General features: G+C 58.7%; 1 protein-coding gene across 1 annotated transcript in view; it reads right to left on the bottom strand.

Moving 5' to 3' along the window:
* Positions 1–7,570: 7,570 nt before the first annotated feature.
* Positions 7,571–16,150, bottom strand: part of ADCY1 (adenylate cyclase 1) — a 102,655-nt gene continuing 94,075 nt past the window's right edge. The window contains exons 17-19 of the mRNA XM_044920111.1: positions 11,662–11,776; positions 10,089–10,213; positions 7,571–7,909 (exon numbers count right to left, since the gene is read on the bottom strand). Coding sequence (XP_044776046.1) covers positions 7,571–7,909; positions 10,089–10,213; positions 11,662–11,776 — 579 coding nt within the window. The remainder of the gene's footprint in view (positions 7,910–10,088; positions 10,214–11,661; positions 11,777–16,150) is intronic.

Raw genomic sequence — 16,150 nt, 5'->3', positions numbered from 1 at the left:
CCGGATCCCCTGCTCGAGGGCTGGGGCGGGGTCCAGCATGCCAGGCAGCCTCGCCGAGGGCACAAGCAGGGTGATACCACACCCCACTCACAGGATTGGGGATGGGGGCGTGGAACAAAGCATTTTGTACCAATGTCTACCAGTGTTAGAATCCTCCAAGTCCTTTTGTGGGTTAAACGGTGTTCCCATCGTGTGGTCCCCGCTGGGTATTACCCAGCGAGGTGCGGGGCCCGTGAGCTGTGTCCGAGTGAGCGCTCGCTGCAGCTTTGCTGGTTTTACGATAGCTTTTAAAACACGTACCAAAAAATAAAAAATAATCATAATTAAGTCACATACCAGCTGGAAAGGTGACACGGTACCCTTGTGTTCTCATGCGCGTTTCCCTCATGGATGGTTCTGTTGGCAAGTTGGACAAGTGTCCACCTGCTTCCTGGTTGGTTGTATCCCTTTCTCGGAGGATTCTGTAAATGTCCTGTTTCTCTGGGGATATTGTGCTTTTCGTAAGGATTTTTTAAATTCCTTTACTTTGGATTGATTTCGTTTGAGCTTAAAGATACACATTTGTGACGACTCATTTTATGTGTCAGCTTGGCTGGGCCACTGTGCCCAGTTTGGTCAAACGCCACTAGATGTCAGGGTGAAGGTCTGGTTTAGGTGAGATCAACATTTATAGCAGTGGGCTGTGATTAAAGCAGATCGCCCTCGATAATGTGGGTGGGCCTCGTCCAATCAGTTGAAGGCCTGAAGAGGAAAAGACTGCGGTCCTCCCAGGGGAGGAGGGGATTCTGCCTCCAGGCAGCCATCGGACTTGAGATGCAACCTCAGTTCCTCCCTGCGTCTCCAGCTGCCGCCTGCCCTGCAGACTGGACTTAGCAGCCCCGTGACTGGGGGACCTGCTCTTTCAAAGAACAGCCTCTCTCACCCACTCACACCCCTCAGGGTGGTGTGTTCCCTTTGATGTGTCTGCCAGACCTCTAAGGGAAAATGCCGAGTGAGTGGGGTCTGGAAATTGCCCTGGGATTCAGGGCGTCCTCAGAGGGGGCAGAGTCCGGCAGCCCCTCCACCCCCCTCCCCTGCTGACGGGGTCTCAGGCTCTACGGGATGTGCCGAGCCCGGGCCACGCTCTCATGATCCCCAGAGTCTGGCCCAGTCCTTGCCTCCCCACCAGCTGCAGGGTCCCTGCACCAACCCTTCTTCTCTTGCCCACTCTTTGGGTAGGAGGGGGCTTCCCTGGACGGTGGCATTAGGTGTGTCCTGGTGGAGGGTGGCCGGTGGCAAACCCTCCCTAACATTCTGGTCTGATGCCTCACAGCCTCTTCTCTGCTAGGCCCTGACTTTGGCCTGACCTTGGGCTGCAGAGCCCGGTTTTAGGGAACATCCTGACTCAGCCTGCTGGTGACGCACCCCCACCCCTGCTGTCCACCCTTGGTCTGCCTTCAACAACAGTCCCTGACCGGTTAGTCCGAGAGCAGTCTGAGAACCACAGGAGGTACACGTCGTCCTCCCCGGAGTCTCCGGTTGGGAGCAGAAGCCGAGCCCCCGCACCCCACCGCCCCGCGGTCAGAGGAGGAGCCGAGTCCGGCCCAGAGGACGGGCCGCCGACACCAGAGGACACCACAGTCCCCCTGCAGGGAGGCACGTCTTCCCACAAGCCACAAAACGCCGCGGTTCGCGAGTAAAACGGCCACCGGGTTTTTAGTCAAGCAATTTTTTCCTTTATTTTTGTTAAATAAGATTCCAGAAAGTGTAGTGCAAACACTCAGTAGAAAAGTCGCAATTAAGAAATGTACATTCACGTTAACATTTCAGTCCGTTCACTGGTTTGTTAATAAAAATAGGACCAATTATTCAGTGACTTGTCTCAGTCGAACAATCTTGGAAAAGACTGGAAGGTACAGTGTGGGGCTGACGTAAAAATAGACCCGTATTGATTATACAAATCTATCGAGAGAAGCTACCTGGTGACCGTGAGCTGCCGTCACTCTGACCCCGTCACCTGGTTCCGTGTCTGCAGAACCATTCCCGAGTGAGCTCCGTGGGTAGAGAGCGTGTCCCCGTGCCCACCCACCCCTGCATTCCATCGAGCGGCAAAGCCACACCCAGCCGGACACGGAAGGGTGCAGGGGCGTATCCGGCCTTTCTCGGTGAGGAAAGAAAATCAAGGGTGGGCTTTGGGTTTACCTTCGGTGAGAATGGAAGCTACTCTAAGGTGGTCGCGATCGATACGTTACCTTCCTTGTGCAAGGTGGTGTGCAATCGTGTGGCCCGGGGGGGGGGGGGGGGGGGGGGAGGGGGGGGCCGGGGGGGGGGGGCGGGCAGGGACGAGGGGCGTCCGGGCTGGGGGACGCTGCGTGACGACTGCAGGCGCTGGCCGCACAGGCCGGGGCCCCAGGCTGCACCGTGTCGCGGGGACGCTCTGCGGCCAGCCGGCAGATGGCCCGGGGGGGCCTGTCCCTCCGCGCATGCTGCGTGTTTTCAAGTTCAAAGTGGGTTTCACACACGTGGGGATTTCAGGGCATGCAATTCAGAGGGCACGTGCGTGCGAGCCCACAGTTTGTACAGGGCGAAGGCGAGACCGCGCGCGCCCCTCCGGGACGGGAGTTCGGCTGCGCGGGCGCCCCGGAGTGCGCAAAGGTGGTAGCTTCCTCGGGATCCCGCAACTGGGGCACGGTCCCCTGAGACGTGTGCTTCATGCCCGGGGCCCGGGGGCTGGGTGGGGCTGCTGGTAGGAGGCAAGAAACAGTTCTGGCTGCTGGTGGGCCCGTGGCCCACGCCATGGGGAGCGAGAGGCCACAGACACGGCGCTCTGCAGATGGTCCCGCACACCATATGCGGGTCAGGGAGCCCAGAGTCACCCAGCTCTCTCGGCCGTTGGTCTAGGACCACCTCTCTGTTTAAACATCAGCTCTCAGCACATGATGCGAGCTGTTTGCAAACCGAGCTTCCGAACGACGTCTGAGCTGCCCGGAGCCGAAGGAGTCGGGGCCCAGGAGGCTGCCGGTTTCCGGCCAGCCTCCACGATCCCTGTCTTGCCTTCCACGCGTTCTCACAGAAACCTGCCCTGGCCGTCCCCCGACCTGCAGGAAGGGACGTTCACCGCCCATACCGCTCCCGTGGAGTGAGGCACCAGATGGCCATTCCACCAGGCAAGAGGGAGCAGAGACGGCCGACTCGACCGACGGCCTCCCGGGGCTCACGCGCCTTCGGCCGGGACTCGGGGGCCACCCGGCTCCGTGGACGTGGGGAAGCGTGTGTGCCTTGGGGGCTCCGTCTCCCAGTTTGATGCCAGAGAGACCATGCAGGAAGACATGGGCAACCAACCTCCCTGCTGAAGGGGGGTCTGTGTTTTCTCAGACAGGACAGGCTGTGGGCACGACAGATTTAGGATGGAAAGCGAGACAAGGTGGGACTTCTCAGGCTAACTCAGACTGTCCTTGGGAGGTCCACTGTGAGGACAGCGTTCTGACTGAGCTCCCCGGGGCACACCCGGGGTGGGCTGTGGGGCAAACACTCCGAACCAGCCTGCCAGGGTCCCCCCACCGCAGTGGGCACCTGGGTGCAGACCAGCTAGGGGGCTCCCTCAAACCCAACTCGGCGTCAGCGAAGAGCCACTGAGTACGATGGAAAACCAAGGGCTTGGGACAGACAGGCTGGCATAAATCCTGGTCCTGCCACTCGCGCTGTGGGACTTCGCTTAAGTCAATAACCTCTCTGAGCCCCAGATCCCTCACGACACCGTGGGGGCTGTAAGTGGCCAATGGGCGACACACGGGCAAGGTGCTCTGTGGGCTGCCAAGTAGAATGCTCTCATAGAATCAAGGACCCCGCCCCACTCCCCAGGGGCCTGCCTGTCAGCGCCAACCCCCCACCTCCCAAGTCCATCTTGGCAAAATTCACAGCTGGGAGTTTACTCCTCAGGCTGAGCCAAACTGAGCCTTCCTGGCCATCTGCCCCATCCCCACCCTGCCGTCCAGGAGGGGAGTCCTCCAGCCACCCCTAGCAATCCATTCCCTGAACCAGACTTCAACCCACCCCAGCCTAAGATTCATGGGGGCAAATGCAAACCCCAAGACACTGTGAGAAGAAAGGTCACATCTTCACGTGGTCCCCACACCCCCTCAGAGGGTGTTGGGGCTCCAAGTCCCAGGCAACTTTCAAAGCAAACCGCAGCTGGGGAGGCAGGATGTCCGGGCGCAGGGACACGGCTGTGCCCTCCAGCTTCCAGCGGGCCTCAGCTTGCCCCTTATTCATTTCACCAAACCAAACATTTTGAAATCAACTGCCTCTAAGAAGGTTGATTTTTTGCTTTTTTAGTTTTGTCGTTTTTTTTCATTGAAGCCACTACAAAATCAGGTCAGGTCGGTTTCCGGGGTGACTTTCTATGGAGCCAACAGGCCCACATGCCTCAGAATTACAAGCGCTGGCAGTGCCCTGTGACCCGCGGGGTCAGGGCTGCTGGGCGCGTGGTGGGGCGCCCGCCAGCCCCCGTACCCGGCTCCCACGTGCGGTGGGCGCACGCTGAGGGAGCACCTGCCTCGCAGGCTGTGTGCGTGTTGTGGGCGAGCCTGCCACACGGGGAGGGGCCCGCAGGGCCCCCCGACTCAGGGAATCACAGGACCATACGCGGGAGTGGAGACGGTCCACCTGTCTGGGACACACGCGCGAGGCCCACAGGACCCTTCCTTCTTGAGCAGCAGGACAAAGGAGGGGGTTCATACTACTTCTGGGTGCTGATGGGACGAGAGCACGGCATTCCCACCAGGTGGAACCAGCGCCTGGTGCCCCTGAAGGCTGGATGGGTCCGGTGGGGCTCAGAGCCCACACGTCAACCAGGCTCACCAGGCAGGACGGCGTCCTGGCCCCGAGGCTCACCGCACCCCGTGGACGCGCTGAGACGGGTCAGGAGGGTCACAGGCGTGCACAGACCTGCTCTCGCCCCGAGGGCGACTTAACTGACGGGGCTGAGGCAGGCCCTCTGCTCCTATGTCCCACGCACCGACAGCAAACCCCGCAGAGCGCGGGGCCTGAGCTGGGTCTGCAGGAGGGGCTGGGGGGCCGTGGGGGTGTCGGGCCCCCCACAGCGTGGTTGAACTCGGGCAAACTCGTGCACATGGCTTATGCTGGAATCACCACTGGCTTTGGACCGCAGTTTAGAGTTAGTTATTGCTTCTGGAGACAGAAAGGGTCTGAAGCGTTGTTGGCTCTGGGGTCTGACAAACGTGCAGGCTCGGGGGGCCTGGTCTGTGGGGGGCTCCACGCTGCAGCACACACACCCCGTGCAGCGGACCCCCCGGGCCCGGTGGTCCGTGGAAGCGTCTGGAAGTTTGGGGCTGCCTTCTGCGCTACTGAGGTTGGGCGTAAGCAGCACACGAGGGACACTCAGGGCCCCCCCAGTGCCGGGGCTTCCCCAAGCAGGGGCGCGGTGCCTTAGGGACGTCACACATCTGGGTAAAGCGTGCTGTTCGCACGGGGCAGGGGGCTGTTCTCATTTTTGGTGGGAGTGAACAGGTGTCCCCTGAAACAGTTCACTATTTACAGAGCATCTTAAATAATTTAGAGAGAACCCTACTCGAAAGGCTAACGTTTGTCCGTGGATGCTGTACAGGATTAAAAATAAATAAGGCAAGATCATACGGTCTCATCACAAATAAAGAGGAAGACATCGCGCACCCGCCTCCAAGGGCCGCTGTGGGGGCTGCCGCGCCCTCGGGGCGGTAGGGTCTGGTCTGCTGATGACAGAAGTGTGCGCTCCTGGGAGCTGGGCCGCGGCGCCACCGTGGGTGGTCATGGCGGCCGGCCCACAACCGTCGGGTCACACGGCCTCCTGCCGCTGCCACGACCGGTGGCCACGCCTGCAGGGCTCCAGAGCTCCTGGTTGTGCAGACCCCAGGTCCGGGCCCGGCAGGGCTGGGGGCGCTGCGGAGAGTTCACGGGCGTCCACCCGCCCCCCGGCTCGCCCGGGTCGACACGGAATCCGTGGCGTGTGTCCGCGGGGGCGACCAGCTCCTCTCCCCGATGGTTGATGTCGGGTCCCCGCATCTTTAAACAGCTACCTCATGCTTGGGCCATCCGGGCTGCCCTGCCTCTCTGTCCACTTCGAGGGGGGCAGGTGGTCCACCCAGAGAGCTCAGGATCCTGCCCCAGCTTAAGGCCCGTACCTTCAATTCCGTCTGTGAAGTCCCTTTGCCGCGCGGCAGAGCACGGAGTCGGGGCCATGGTGCAGTCTGCCGCCCCCCTGCCCTGCCCCGGGGGCAGCTTGGCCGCCACCAGCAGGCGGGCACCAGGACCCTGGCCAGGTCCTCAGCCCTGCAGCCCGGCACAGACAGGCTCACCACGCGGGCCGCATGCTCACAGGACTCTCAGGATGACTCGGTTTCCCCTGATGGAATCCCGCCATGTCTCTAAAGGCTGAGAAGGACTCAGTGGCTCAGCGCAGAGCTGCTTCTCAGGAGGGAGGCCGTCGGCCCACCTACTTCCGTCCAGAGTCCCGCAGCAGCTGGCCTGTCCACACACAGCCCGGCGGCTGCCCAGGCTGGCTGCAACCCAGCCGGGCAGGGCTGAGCCCCCCGGAGGACGCCACGCCTCACAAGCCCACCATGGGAGCAGCCCCGGGACATCGACGGGGGCTCAGCCAGAGTGAGCCCAGCCCCGCCCGCCGGTGCCCAGCTGCCTTCCTCCTGTGGCCGGAGCCGCCGCCCCGCACCCCTAACAGCACATCCCGCGTGTCCTCGGTCTGCACCTGTGTGCGCGGGAGACCCCCAGACCTCCCCAGAGTCACCTGTGGAGCTCTCCACACAGGTGCAGCCCACACGCACCCCGAATCCCATGTCCGGGGCGCGGGCTCATCCGCCCAGGAAGCTTGTGCTGTTGTGAGACGAGCAGGAGCCCCAGACGCGGGGACAGCAAGGGGCCCGTGACCCCGACCTCGGTTCCTCCCCCGACGAGAGAGGCCAGGGTCTGTAGGGCCGAGGCCATCTGGGGGCCGAGGGACAACGCGGGACGGGCAGGCAGAGCAGGGACGATGCTGGTCGGGACACAGAGACGTGGCTCGGGGCCCCAAGAATTCCAGAAGACCTGCCTCTGGGTCTTGGCAGAAACCGCTCCCGAAGGAAGCCAGCAGGGCCCGCTCTGTGCGGCAGGGCTTCTCCCCAAACCGCCCGCCTGGGCCCCGGGCCTGCCCTTCTGGCCCTGCCGCACGCGGGAGGCCTGGCTTCCAGCTGGGGCTGCCGCGGGCCTCCTCGGGGCACACTCCCGCTCTGCCGGCCACAGCTCCATGGCTCTGGCTCAGCGAAGCCTGCGGCCACGGAGCATGTTCACAAGGTCCCGACGCCGGACGCTGAGCTGACCAACCCCGGCAGCCGCTCCTCGGCCACCGAGGAGAGGACCGAGCGAGCACAGTCCCCTGAAAGCCTCAGCATCCAGGAGGGCAGGGCTCCCCTGGCCCGTCACTGCCCGGCTGCTTCGGGTCACGCCTGCACGGCACCCCTTCCGCAGCCCAGCCTCCGGCCGCCGGCCCTGCTCTGTGGGCCGGGCTGGTCCCTGCTGGAGCCCCTGAGCCCCCAGCAGCCAGCTAAGCCTCCTTCCCAGCTGCTCCGGGGCGCAGGTGCTGGCCTGGCGGGCCCGGGGGGAGCCCCGAGCCCTGCAGAGCCCCCAGCCCGGCTCTGACCGGGAGGCCGGCCGTGGGGGCCGCCGGGGGCGGGCCTGTGGCCAGTCTAGTCTGGAGGCCGGCTCGTCCGTAAGCACACATTTTCCGCTCTGCGTTCAGGGACCTGGCCTGGGAGCCGTTTCCATCGGTCCGGCCTTCCAGGAAGTACGTCAGCATCTCGCCCTTGCCCTTGACGCTGACCTTCCCGCGGCACACGAAGCGGTAGGTGCCCCTTCGCAGCAGCCGGTGAACCTCCTCGGTCACCTGCAGCGGAGGAAAGCATGCGAGCATCCCCGGGGTCAGCAGGGGAGGATGCCGGGGGCAGGGCCGCACAGAGGGCTCCGTCCTCCACCCCCCGCGACGTGTCCCCAACATCAGACAGTGCCAGGGGACTAGAGGGGCCCTGGCCAGGACAGTCTGGGGACTGCGCCGCCCGCTAGCCCCGGACAAGCCTGGGGAAGCCATGGTCTCCGAGGGGAGGGCCCAGGGTGCGCGGCAGGCTGGACAGGGCACCGAGACACAGCAGCAGGCCCAGGTGGGAGCCCCGTGGCACCCCAGGCACCAGCCAGAGGCCTGGACAGGGAGAAGCAGGACAGGCAAAGCTGGATGGCTAACATCGGAATCCCTCGCGCACTTCTTCCAGGAAAGAACCGGATGTCTAATTTGGGCCCAGCAGAGGAAGAACTCGTAAAAGGAGCAACGGTGGGGCGTGCTTCTCCTCAACACGGGAGGAGGTGCGCGTACGGGGCCGCGGGCGGGAGTAGTCCTTCGGCAGAAGGGGTTCAGGCAGCACCGGGGGCCCCAACGGACGGACTGCGTCTTACCCACGCTGACGGCAGTCCTGCCCTGGTGCACGCACCCCAGACGCTGACCCCGGGCCTGATGCAGGGGAAGGGGCCCCCGTCTGCATAGAGCTCCCCTGTCGCAGGTCCTCTGGGGGACGGGGGCGTTCATGGGACAGCCGAGTGCTCTGTGCCTCGGGGAGTCCAGACACAGACACGCAGGGAGGTGGCCGTGGGGGGCGTGCGAAGAACTGCTCCAGCACGCAGAGTGGCCGCCTGGGGGGGTCACAAGGCTTGTCGGAGCCCCAGGACCCCATGAGGTGGGCGCCTGGCTCAGAACGGGGGCACACGGGGCTGTGGTCATCCACAGTACCCCTGTGGATCTGCCCTGCACTCTTGGCTCCATGCGGGGACCCACACACAGGACGAGGGTGAGGGCCGTGGAAGGGGGTCCCTGCAGTGCAGCCAGGGGACAGAGACCTGGGAGGCACATCGCCGGAAGCCCAGCAGCCAGGGCAGGCCAGGCCACGAGCAGCAGCCACATCATGGAGAACGGCCCTCGGGGGCCACAGGGAACAGTCCTGGTGCTGAGCAGGGGAGGGGCTCACTGCTATCTGGTCGTGGAAACTTCGAACTTTCACGTGAGACAGTGGCCAGCTGGAGAGTGGACGGGCCTTCGCCCAGTCCCCCCTGGGGGTGACCCGGCCCGGGAAGGCGCAGTGTCCTGGGACGGGCTGTGGGATGGCGGCGGGACAATGCAGACACACTTAGCGCCTCTGAGTCGCACGCTCACGCACGTGAGGATTGTAAACGTGTGTGTGTTTCATGACAATACAAGAAATTCGAAGGAAAGACTGCAGATGCCTCTGCTCTGAGCAGAGTCTCCTGACGGGTAAACCGAGGAATCCAAGGGTGTAGCGGGCACCTGCCGGAGGCGGGCGGGGGACCGAACACACGGCCGCAGGAGAGCTGGCAACCTGCACCCGGGTACACGCGGGTCTCGGGGGACCTTGTCAGGGATCAGGGCAGAGGGAGAGGCCAGCGTGGGACCTGGTGCCGCTCACAGAGCACCCTGCATTTCCCGCCCCAGCCCCGTGGGTGCCCAGAGGCCAGCCACGGCCACACTGGGGGACGGGCTCCGTCTCCCCCGAGGCCCCCGGGGACTGCAGCGTGCGCCCCGGCAGACCTGGGTTCACATGGTTGGAAGGGGGGTCCCGAGAGCCGCCCACACCTGTGCACACTTGGGAAGAGCAGCCTCTGTCCCGGAGCTTTGGGGGGCTGCTACAGGTTGTCAGGGTTGCCCACAGGCTCCCGGCCAGGCAGCCCCACAGCACCCGCCCTTCCAAACCCAAGGAAGCCCCTCCGTCTACGGCAGCCGGGCAGGTGGGCAGGGTCCTGGATGCCGGGTGGGCCCGCTGGGACCCCAGCACCCACCGTGCCCCTGCCTCCACACATGGCCATGGGGGAGCTGACCCCCAAAGCCACAGGACAAACCAAACCAAGACCACCCCTGGTCTCGGGTCCTGCCCTGCAGGTCACAGACACACTGCACTAGGCGGCCTCGTGTCCCTGCCCAGAAGAGGGAGGCCGGGCTGGCCCCCCGGCCTTTTGCACCGTCTCGCACCTGCAGGATGTGCCTCGGGCATCTCTAGTGAACTGACCTGGATTCTGCCCTGGACGCCGGTGCTGTCCATCCGACTGGCCACGTTGACTGTGTTTCCCCAAATGTCGTACTGCGGCCTCCGAGCCCCGATCACCCCGGCCACCACGGGGCCAACATTGATGCCTGGAAGACAGCCATGGAGCGCCGTCGGCACCAGCAAGGCTTCCGAGGGAATGAGCTGCCCCTCTCGGGGTCATGGATTCCTGGGGTCATTTAGCATCTAGCACAGGGCCCCTTCCTGAAGCAGAGACCCACCCCTTGGGAAGAGGGGGCCCCCAGTGTCTGCTCACACATGGACCCCCGGGCATGGAGAGAGTCCTGTTTCCCGGACCAGCGACCCCACACCGACCCTGCAGCTAGGAAGCCTGGCCTTTCAGGCTGTAGGACTGTGTCCCCCCACAGTCCCTTTCCAGGAAGGACAGTCTCTCCTGATGGTTCCCCTGGCTGCGACCCTGCAGGGCGTTCAAGCTGTGGGGCCCAGAACTGCTCAGCCTTTCGGGATGTTCTGAAGAGGGGAGCAGAGGTCCCCTTCTCTTTACGTGCCTCGGGGTCCGACTTGCCCAAAGAGTGCCAATCACCCCTGTAGCCATCCCCCAACGGGGCTTCCTGATGACACCACATCACGTGTCCCGTTGTGTCCCCGTTCTGCACCCGTGCACAGACTTTCTGGGTTAGGCAGGGGTGCTAATGACGTCTCGGCCACCGGCCTCGTCAGTGCCTCAGGCCTGGCAGTGGGATGGCCCTGGGGTGGAGCCGGGGACCAGACCGGGGCCTGAGGGGCCGCTCCCCCATGCCTGCTGGGGCACGGACCAGACAGAGCCTGCCTGCTGGGTAGAAGGGCCTGGGCTCTCACCCCGCCAGGTCCCCCAGGGGGGCGGGAACAGTGTCTGTTTCCCGGAACATCACTACACGGATGGTGGAGCTCCAGCCGAGGACGAAGCCGGAACGTGGGCATGCGGGCCTGGCGGGCACCCGGCCTCAGGCAGAGCTGTGCTGGGGAGAACACCCCCCCGCTCTGGCGGGACCCCTCTGTTACCGTCCTCACGCCATCCTGGCTAGAACCACCACTTTGGGGGCACTTTCCTCCAGCTGCATGTGGACTCAGAGGTGTTTCGAGAGCTGGGCAGCGGCCCTTTGGGTCCTCGGTCCCAGTTGCCAACTTTCAGAGGTAGGGTCCCTGCGTTCCCAGGCCCGCCCCTGGGAGGCCCCGCCCCTTCCTGGGAGGCCCCACCCCTATCCGGGAGGCCCCGCCCCCTATCCGGGAGGCCCCGCCCTCCTTCCTGGGAGGTCCCGCCCCTTCTTGGGAGGCCCCACCCCCTATCCGGGAGGCCCCGCCCTCCTTCCTGGGAGGTCCCGCCCCTTCCTGGGAGACCCCACCCCCTATCCGAGATGCCCTGCCCCTTCCTGGGAGGCCCCACCCCCTATCTGGGAGGCCCCGCCCTCCTTCCTGGGAGGCCCCAGCCCTATCTGGGAGGCCCCGCCCTATTTGGGAGGCCCCGCCCCCTCCCTGAGACCCGGGTCGGGTGGGCGCCGCGTGCTGGCCTCAGTGGCCACCGCCGGGAGCCACATACCGACGCGGAGCACAAAGTCGTTGTAAGACTGGTAGTTGATTTCATCCAGGACGTCGAACATCTCGATGGCGAAGTCCGCCAGCGTGCTGAGGTGCGAGGAGATGCACTTCTTTGCCTGCGCACGAGCAGACGGGGGTTACCACGTTTGGGGGTGCAAGGGCAAGGCTGGGGGCCGGGGACGCTCAGGAGGCGCCCTGCCATACCCGCGGGACCAGGGACCAGAGCCCACAGGCACAAGTGTGCCCACCGCCTGCAGGCTTGGCGTCAGCCCCTCGACGGCTGGACCCCCTGCGGCAGGGGCGGGGGCAGCCTCGGTGCACAGGGAAGCAGGCCAGTGTCCCCTCACACAGAGCCCGTGGCCCCCCCTGCTTTGTGCGGCTCTCACGGCCTCTCTCGTGCCAAACAAGGACATCGGGCAATTTTCTTCTCTTGGTTAGAGTCCCGTCGGCTGCCCTCCCTCCCACGGGTCCCCTCCTGGTCACCTCCTGGTGGCACCTCCCTTACCACTGAAGCGCTCACAGTGACGCACGATGGTTAACCGCAGTGCGCAGTTTACATTAGGCTTCGCTGTATGTGTGTACGTCCTGTGGGTTTCCACGAATGCAGAACTGCGAGCACCCACAATTGTAGTAGAACACAGAGCAGCCCCACTGCACCCCTGCACGCCCCCGTGTTCAACCCCCCCAGCCCCTGGGCAATCCCTGATCCTTCTATCATCTCCACAGTCGTGCCTCTTCCAGAAGGTTCCATAATTGGAATCCTACAGCATCAGCCTCTTCAGATTGGCTTCTTGCCTCAGTAATATGCATTCATGTTTCCTCCACATCTTGCCATGGCGTCATCGCTCATTGCTTTTTAGCGCTGAATAACATCTCCTTGTCTGGATGGACCACAGTGCATTATCCGTTCACCCAATGAAGGACATCATGGTTGCTTGCAAGCTTTGGCAATTATGAATAAAGCTGCCATAAACATCCACGTCAGATATTTTGTGGACGTAAGTTGTCCGCTCCTGGGGCGCCCTGGGTGGCTCAGTCATTTAGTGTCTGCCTTCGGTTCAGGTCATGATCCCAGGGTCCTGGGATCGAGCCCTGCATCGGGCTCCCTGCTCAGTGGGGGGTCTGCTTCTCCCTCTCACTCTCCCTCTGTGCTCTCTCTCTCTCTCAAATAAATGAATAAAATCTTTTTTTTTTTTTTTAGATTTTATTCATTTATTTGACAGAGAGAGACACAGAGAGAGAGGAAACACAAGCAGGGACAGTGGAAGAGGGAGAAGCAGACCCCCCACTGAGCAGGGAGCCCGATGCGGAGCTCGATCCCAGGACCCTGGGATCATGACCTGAACCGAAGGCAGACACTAAACGACTGAGCCACCCAGGCGCCCCTAAATAAATAAAATCTTAAAAAAAAAAAAAGTTGTCTGCCCCCTTGGGTAAATGCCAAGGAGCGTGACAGCTGGATCATAGGGTAAGAGTATGTTTTGTTTTGTAAGGAATGGCCAGACTGTCTTCCAGAGAGGCTGCACCACTCTGCATCCCCACCAGCAATGGGTGGGCATTCCTGCTGCTCCACATCCTCGCCAGCGCTGGGTGTCCTCCGGGTTCTGGATGTTGGCCGTTCTGATCAGTGTGTAGTGGTGTCTCGTTGTCTTAATTTGCATTTCCCCAGAACACGTAATACGAAGCTTCTCCCTACACTTACGTCTCATGTGTACCTTCTTCAGCGAGAGGTCTGTTCAGATCTTTTGCCCACTTTTTCATCAGATTGTCTGTTTTCTTATTGTTCAGTTTTAAGAGTTCTTTGTATATTTTGTTTTTATTTTATTTTTTAAAGTTGGTTCCACGCCCATGTGGAGCCCAAAGTGGGGCTTGAACTCGCAACCCTCAGATCAAAACCTGAGCTGAGCTCAAGAGTCGGACACCTAACCGACTGAGCCACCCAGGTGCCCCAGGAGTTCTTTGTATATTTTAGATCCAAGTCCTTTATCAGATAGTGGTTTACAAAGATTTTTCCCTCAGCCTGTGGATTGTCTTTTCATTATAGTATCTCCCACACAGAATTTTAGATTCTTAATTACATCCAACATAACGATGTTTTCTTCCGTGGATCATGCTTTTGGTGTTGTATCTAAAAACTCATCACCAAACCCAAGGGCACCTAGATCTTCTCTTACGCTATCTTCTAGATGTTTAATACATCTGCCTTTTACATTGAGGTCTATGATCCATTATAAGTTAACACATTTTGCGTTAACATTCTGCTAAATATAGACGGATGTCCAGGTGTCTCAGCACTGTGTGTTGTCGGCTACCTTTGCTCCATTTGCTCTTTCATCAAAGATCTGTTGACTCTACTGATAAGGGTCTATGTCTGGCTCTCTATTCCGTTCCACTGATCTAGCTGTCTGTTCCTCCCCAACCTCACCCTATCTAGTTGACCTTGAAGCCAGTCGTGCCAGCCTCCAACTCCGTTCTGTTTCTACTGTACTGTGTTAACTTACTCTGGGTCTTTTGCCTCCATGTAAACTTAGGATCAGTTGATCAACACCACAAAATAAACTGTTGGGCTTTTGAGTGGGATTGTGTAAATCTTTAAGATCAATTGGCGACAACTGACCTCTCGACCATGAGTCTTCCTGTGCTCAGAGGAACCTTACCTTTCCACTTACTTAGATCTTCTTTGATTTCTTGTATCAAAGTTTTAGTTTTCCTCACAGAGACACTGTTGTAGTTATTTTGTTAAACGTGTACCTAGTATTTAATTTGGGGGGTGGTACTATAAATGGCATTGTGTTTTTAATTTCAAATTCCACTTGCTTATTGCTGGTGTGTAGGGAAATGACTTACTTGGTAATCTTGTTTCCTGCAACCTTCCTATGGTTGCTTATTATAGACATTTTGTGGATTCTTTTTTATTTTCTACATAGATAATCATGTCATCTGTGAACAGGGACAGTTTTATTTCTTCCTCCCCAGTCTGTGTACCTTTATTTTGTTTTCTTGTCTTACTGCACTAAGACTTCCAGTACGAATGTCAAACAGGAGTGATGACAAGGGGCATTCTTGCCACACTCCTGATCTGAGGGGGAGGCTTTGTTCCTCATCAAGTATGATGGAAAACTACCGGATTTTTATAGATGTTCTTTACCTAGTTGACAAAGTTTCTATTTGTAGAGTTTGCTCACAGTTGTGTTTTTTTAAAAGCAGGAATGGGTGCTGGATGTTGTCAAATGATAGTTCTGCATCAATTAACTGACATGATCATATATGATTTCTCTTCTTTATCCTGTTGATATAGTAAATTTCATGAACTCACTTTGAAATGTTGCACCCGCCTTGGTATCTTTTTTAATTTTATTTATTTTTAAAGATTTTATTTATTTATTTGAGAGAGAGAGAGAGCACAAGAGGGGGAGCGGGAGAGGGAGAAGCAGACTCCCCGCTGAGCAGGGAGCCCGATGAGGGACTCGATCCCAGGACTCCAGGATCATGACCTGAGCTGAAGGCAGTCACTTAACCAACTGAGCCACCCAGGCGCCCCAGCCTTGATATCTTTTTTTTTTTTTCACTAAAAATATGAGTTTATTTTATATTAAAGTTTTCAAAAAACACATATGTAAAATTACCCCCATACTAGGCCTCAAGAGAGCCTTTACAAAGAGTTTAAAAAATTACAAAACAGCTTTCTCTGAACTATGAAAGTACACAGATTTAAGAGGTGTTAGAGGAGAAAATGTTAATTCATGGTAAATTTTTAAAAAGTTAGTATACAACAAATCTGTAGGATACTACTAGAAGATTAGATCTTTAACCATTTAGAGGAAAAAGCTATATTTTTCTTGATATCTTGGTATCTAATTCCAACTTCTTTGTGGTCTATTGTTCTTTTCATACAGTGTTGGCTTCAACCTGCTGATATTTGTTGAAGACTTACTCATCTCTACTCATGAGGAATACAGGCTTGTGATTTTCCTTCCTTGTAGTTTCTTTATCTGGTTTTCATATTATTTCATATTATTATGTGGTACTCTATGGACTCATAGAATGAGTTAGAAAGAAATGAGTTAGAAACTTCTACGTTCTGGAAGAGATTTTAGAGAACTGGTATAATTTCTTCCTTAAATGTTCAGTGAACCCATCTGGGCCCATTCCTGTTTTGGAAGGTTACTAACTACTGACTCAATTTCTTTAATAGATATGGGCCTGGTAAAATTTTTTATTTCCCCTTGTTTGAGTTTTGGTAGATTGTGGCTTTCAGGGCATTGGTCCATTTGATTGAAATGATCACATTTGTGGGCACAGAGTTGTTCATAACATCCTTTTCACTCTTTGGTTCAGTACAAGTGGCCTGACTTCCATTTCTAATATTAGTAACTTGTGTTTTCTCTTTTTCTCAGTTAGCCTGGATAGAGGTTATCAACTTTATTGATTTTTCAAACAGCCAGATTTGAGTTTCATTGATTTTCTTTTTTTTAAAGATTTTATTTATT

This window comes from Neomonachus schauinslandi, chromosome 12 (assembly GCF_002201575.2).
Source record: "Neomonachus schauinslandi chromosome 12, ASM220157v2, whole genome shotgun sequence".
NCBI lineage: Eukaryota > Metazoa > Chordata > Mammalia > Carnivora > Phocidae > Neomonachus > Neomonachus schauinslandi.
The sequence above is the reverse complement of the archived record's forward strand: the minus strand, read 5'-3'. Positions and strand labels throughout refer to the sequence as shown.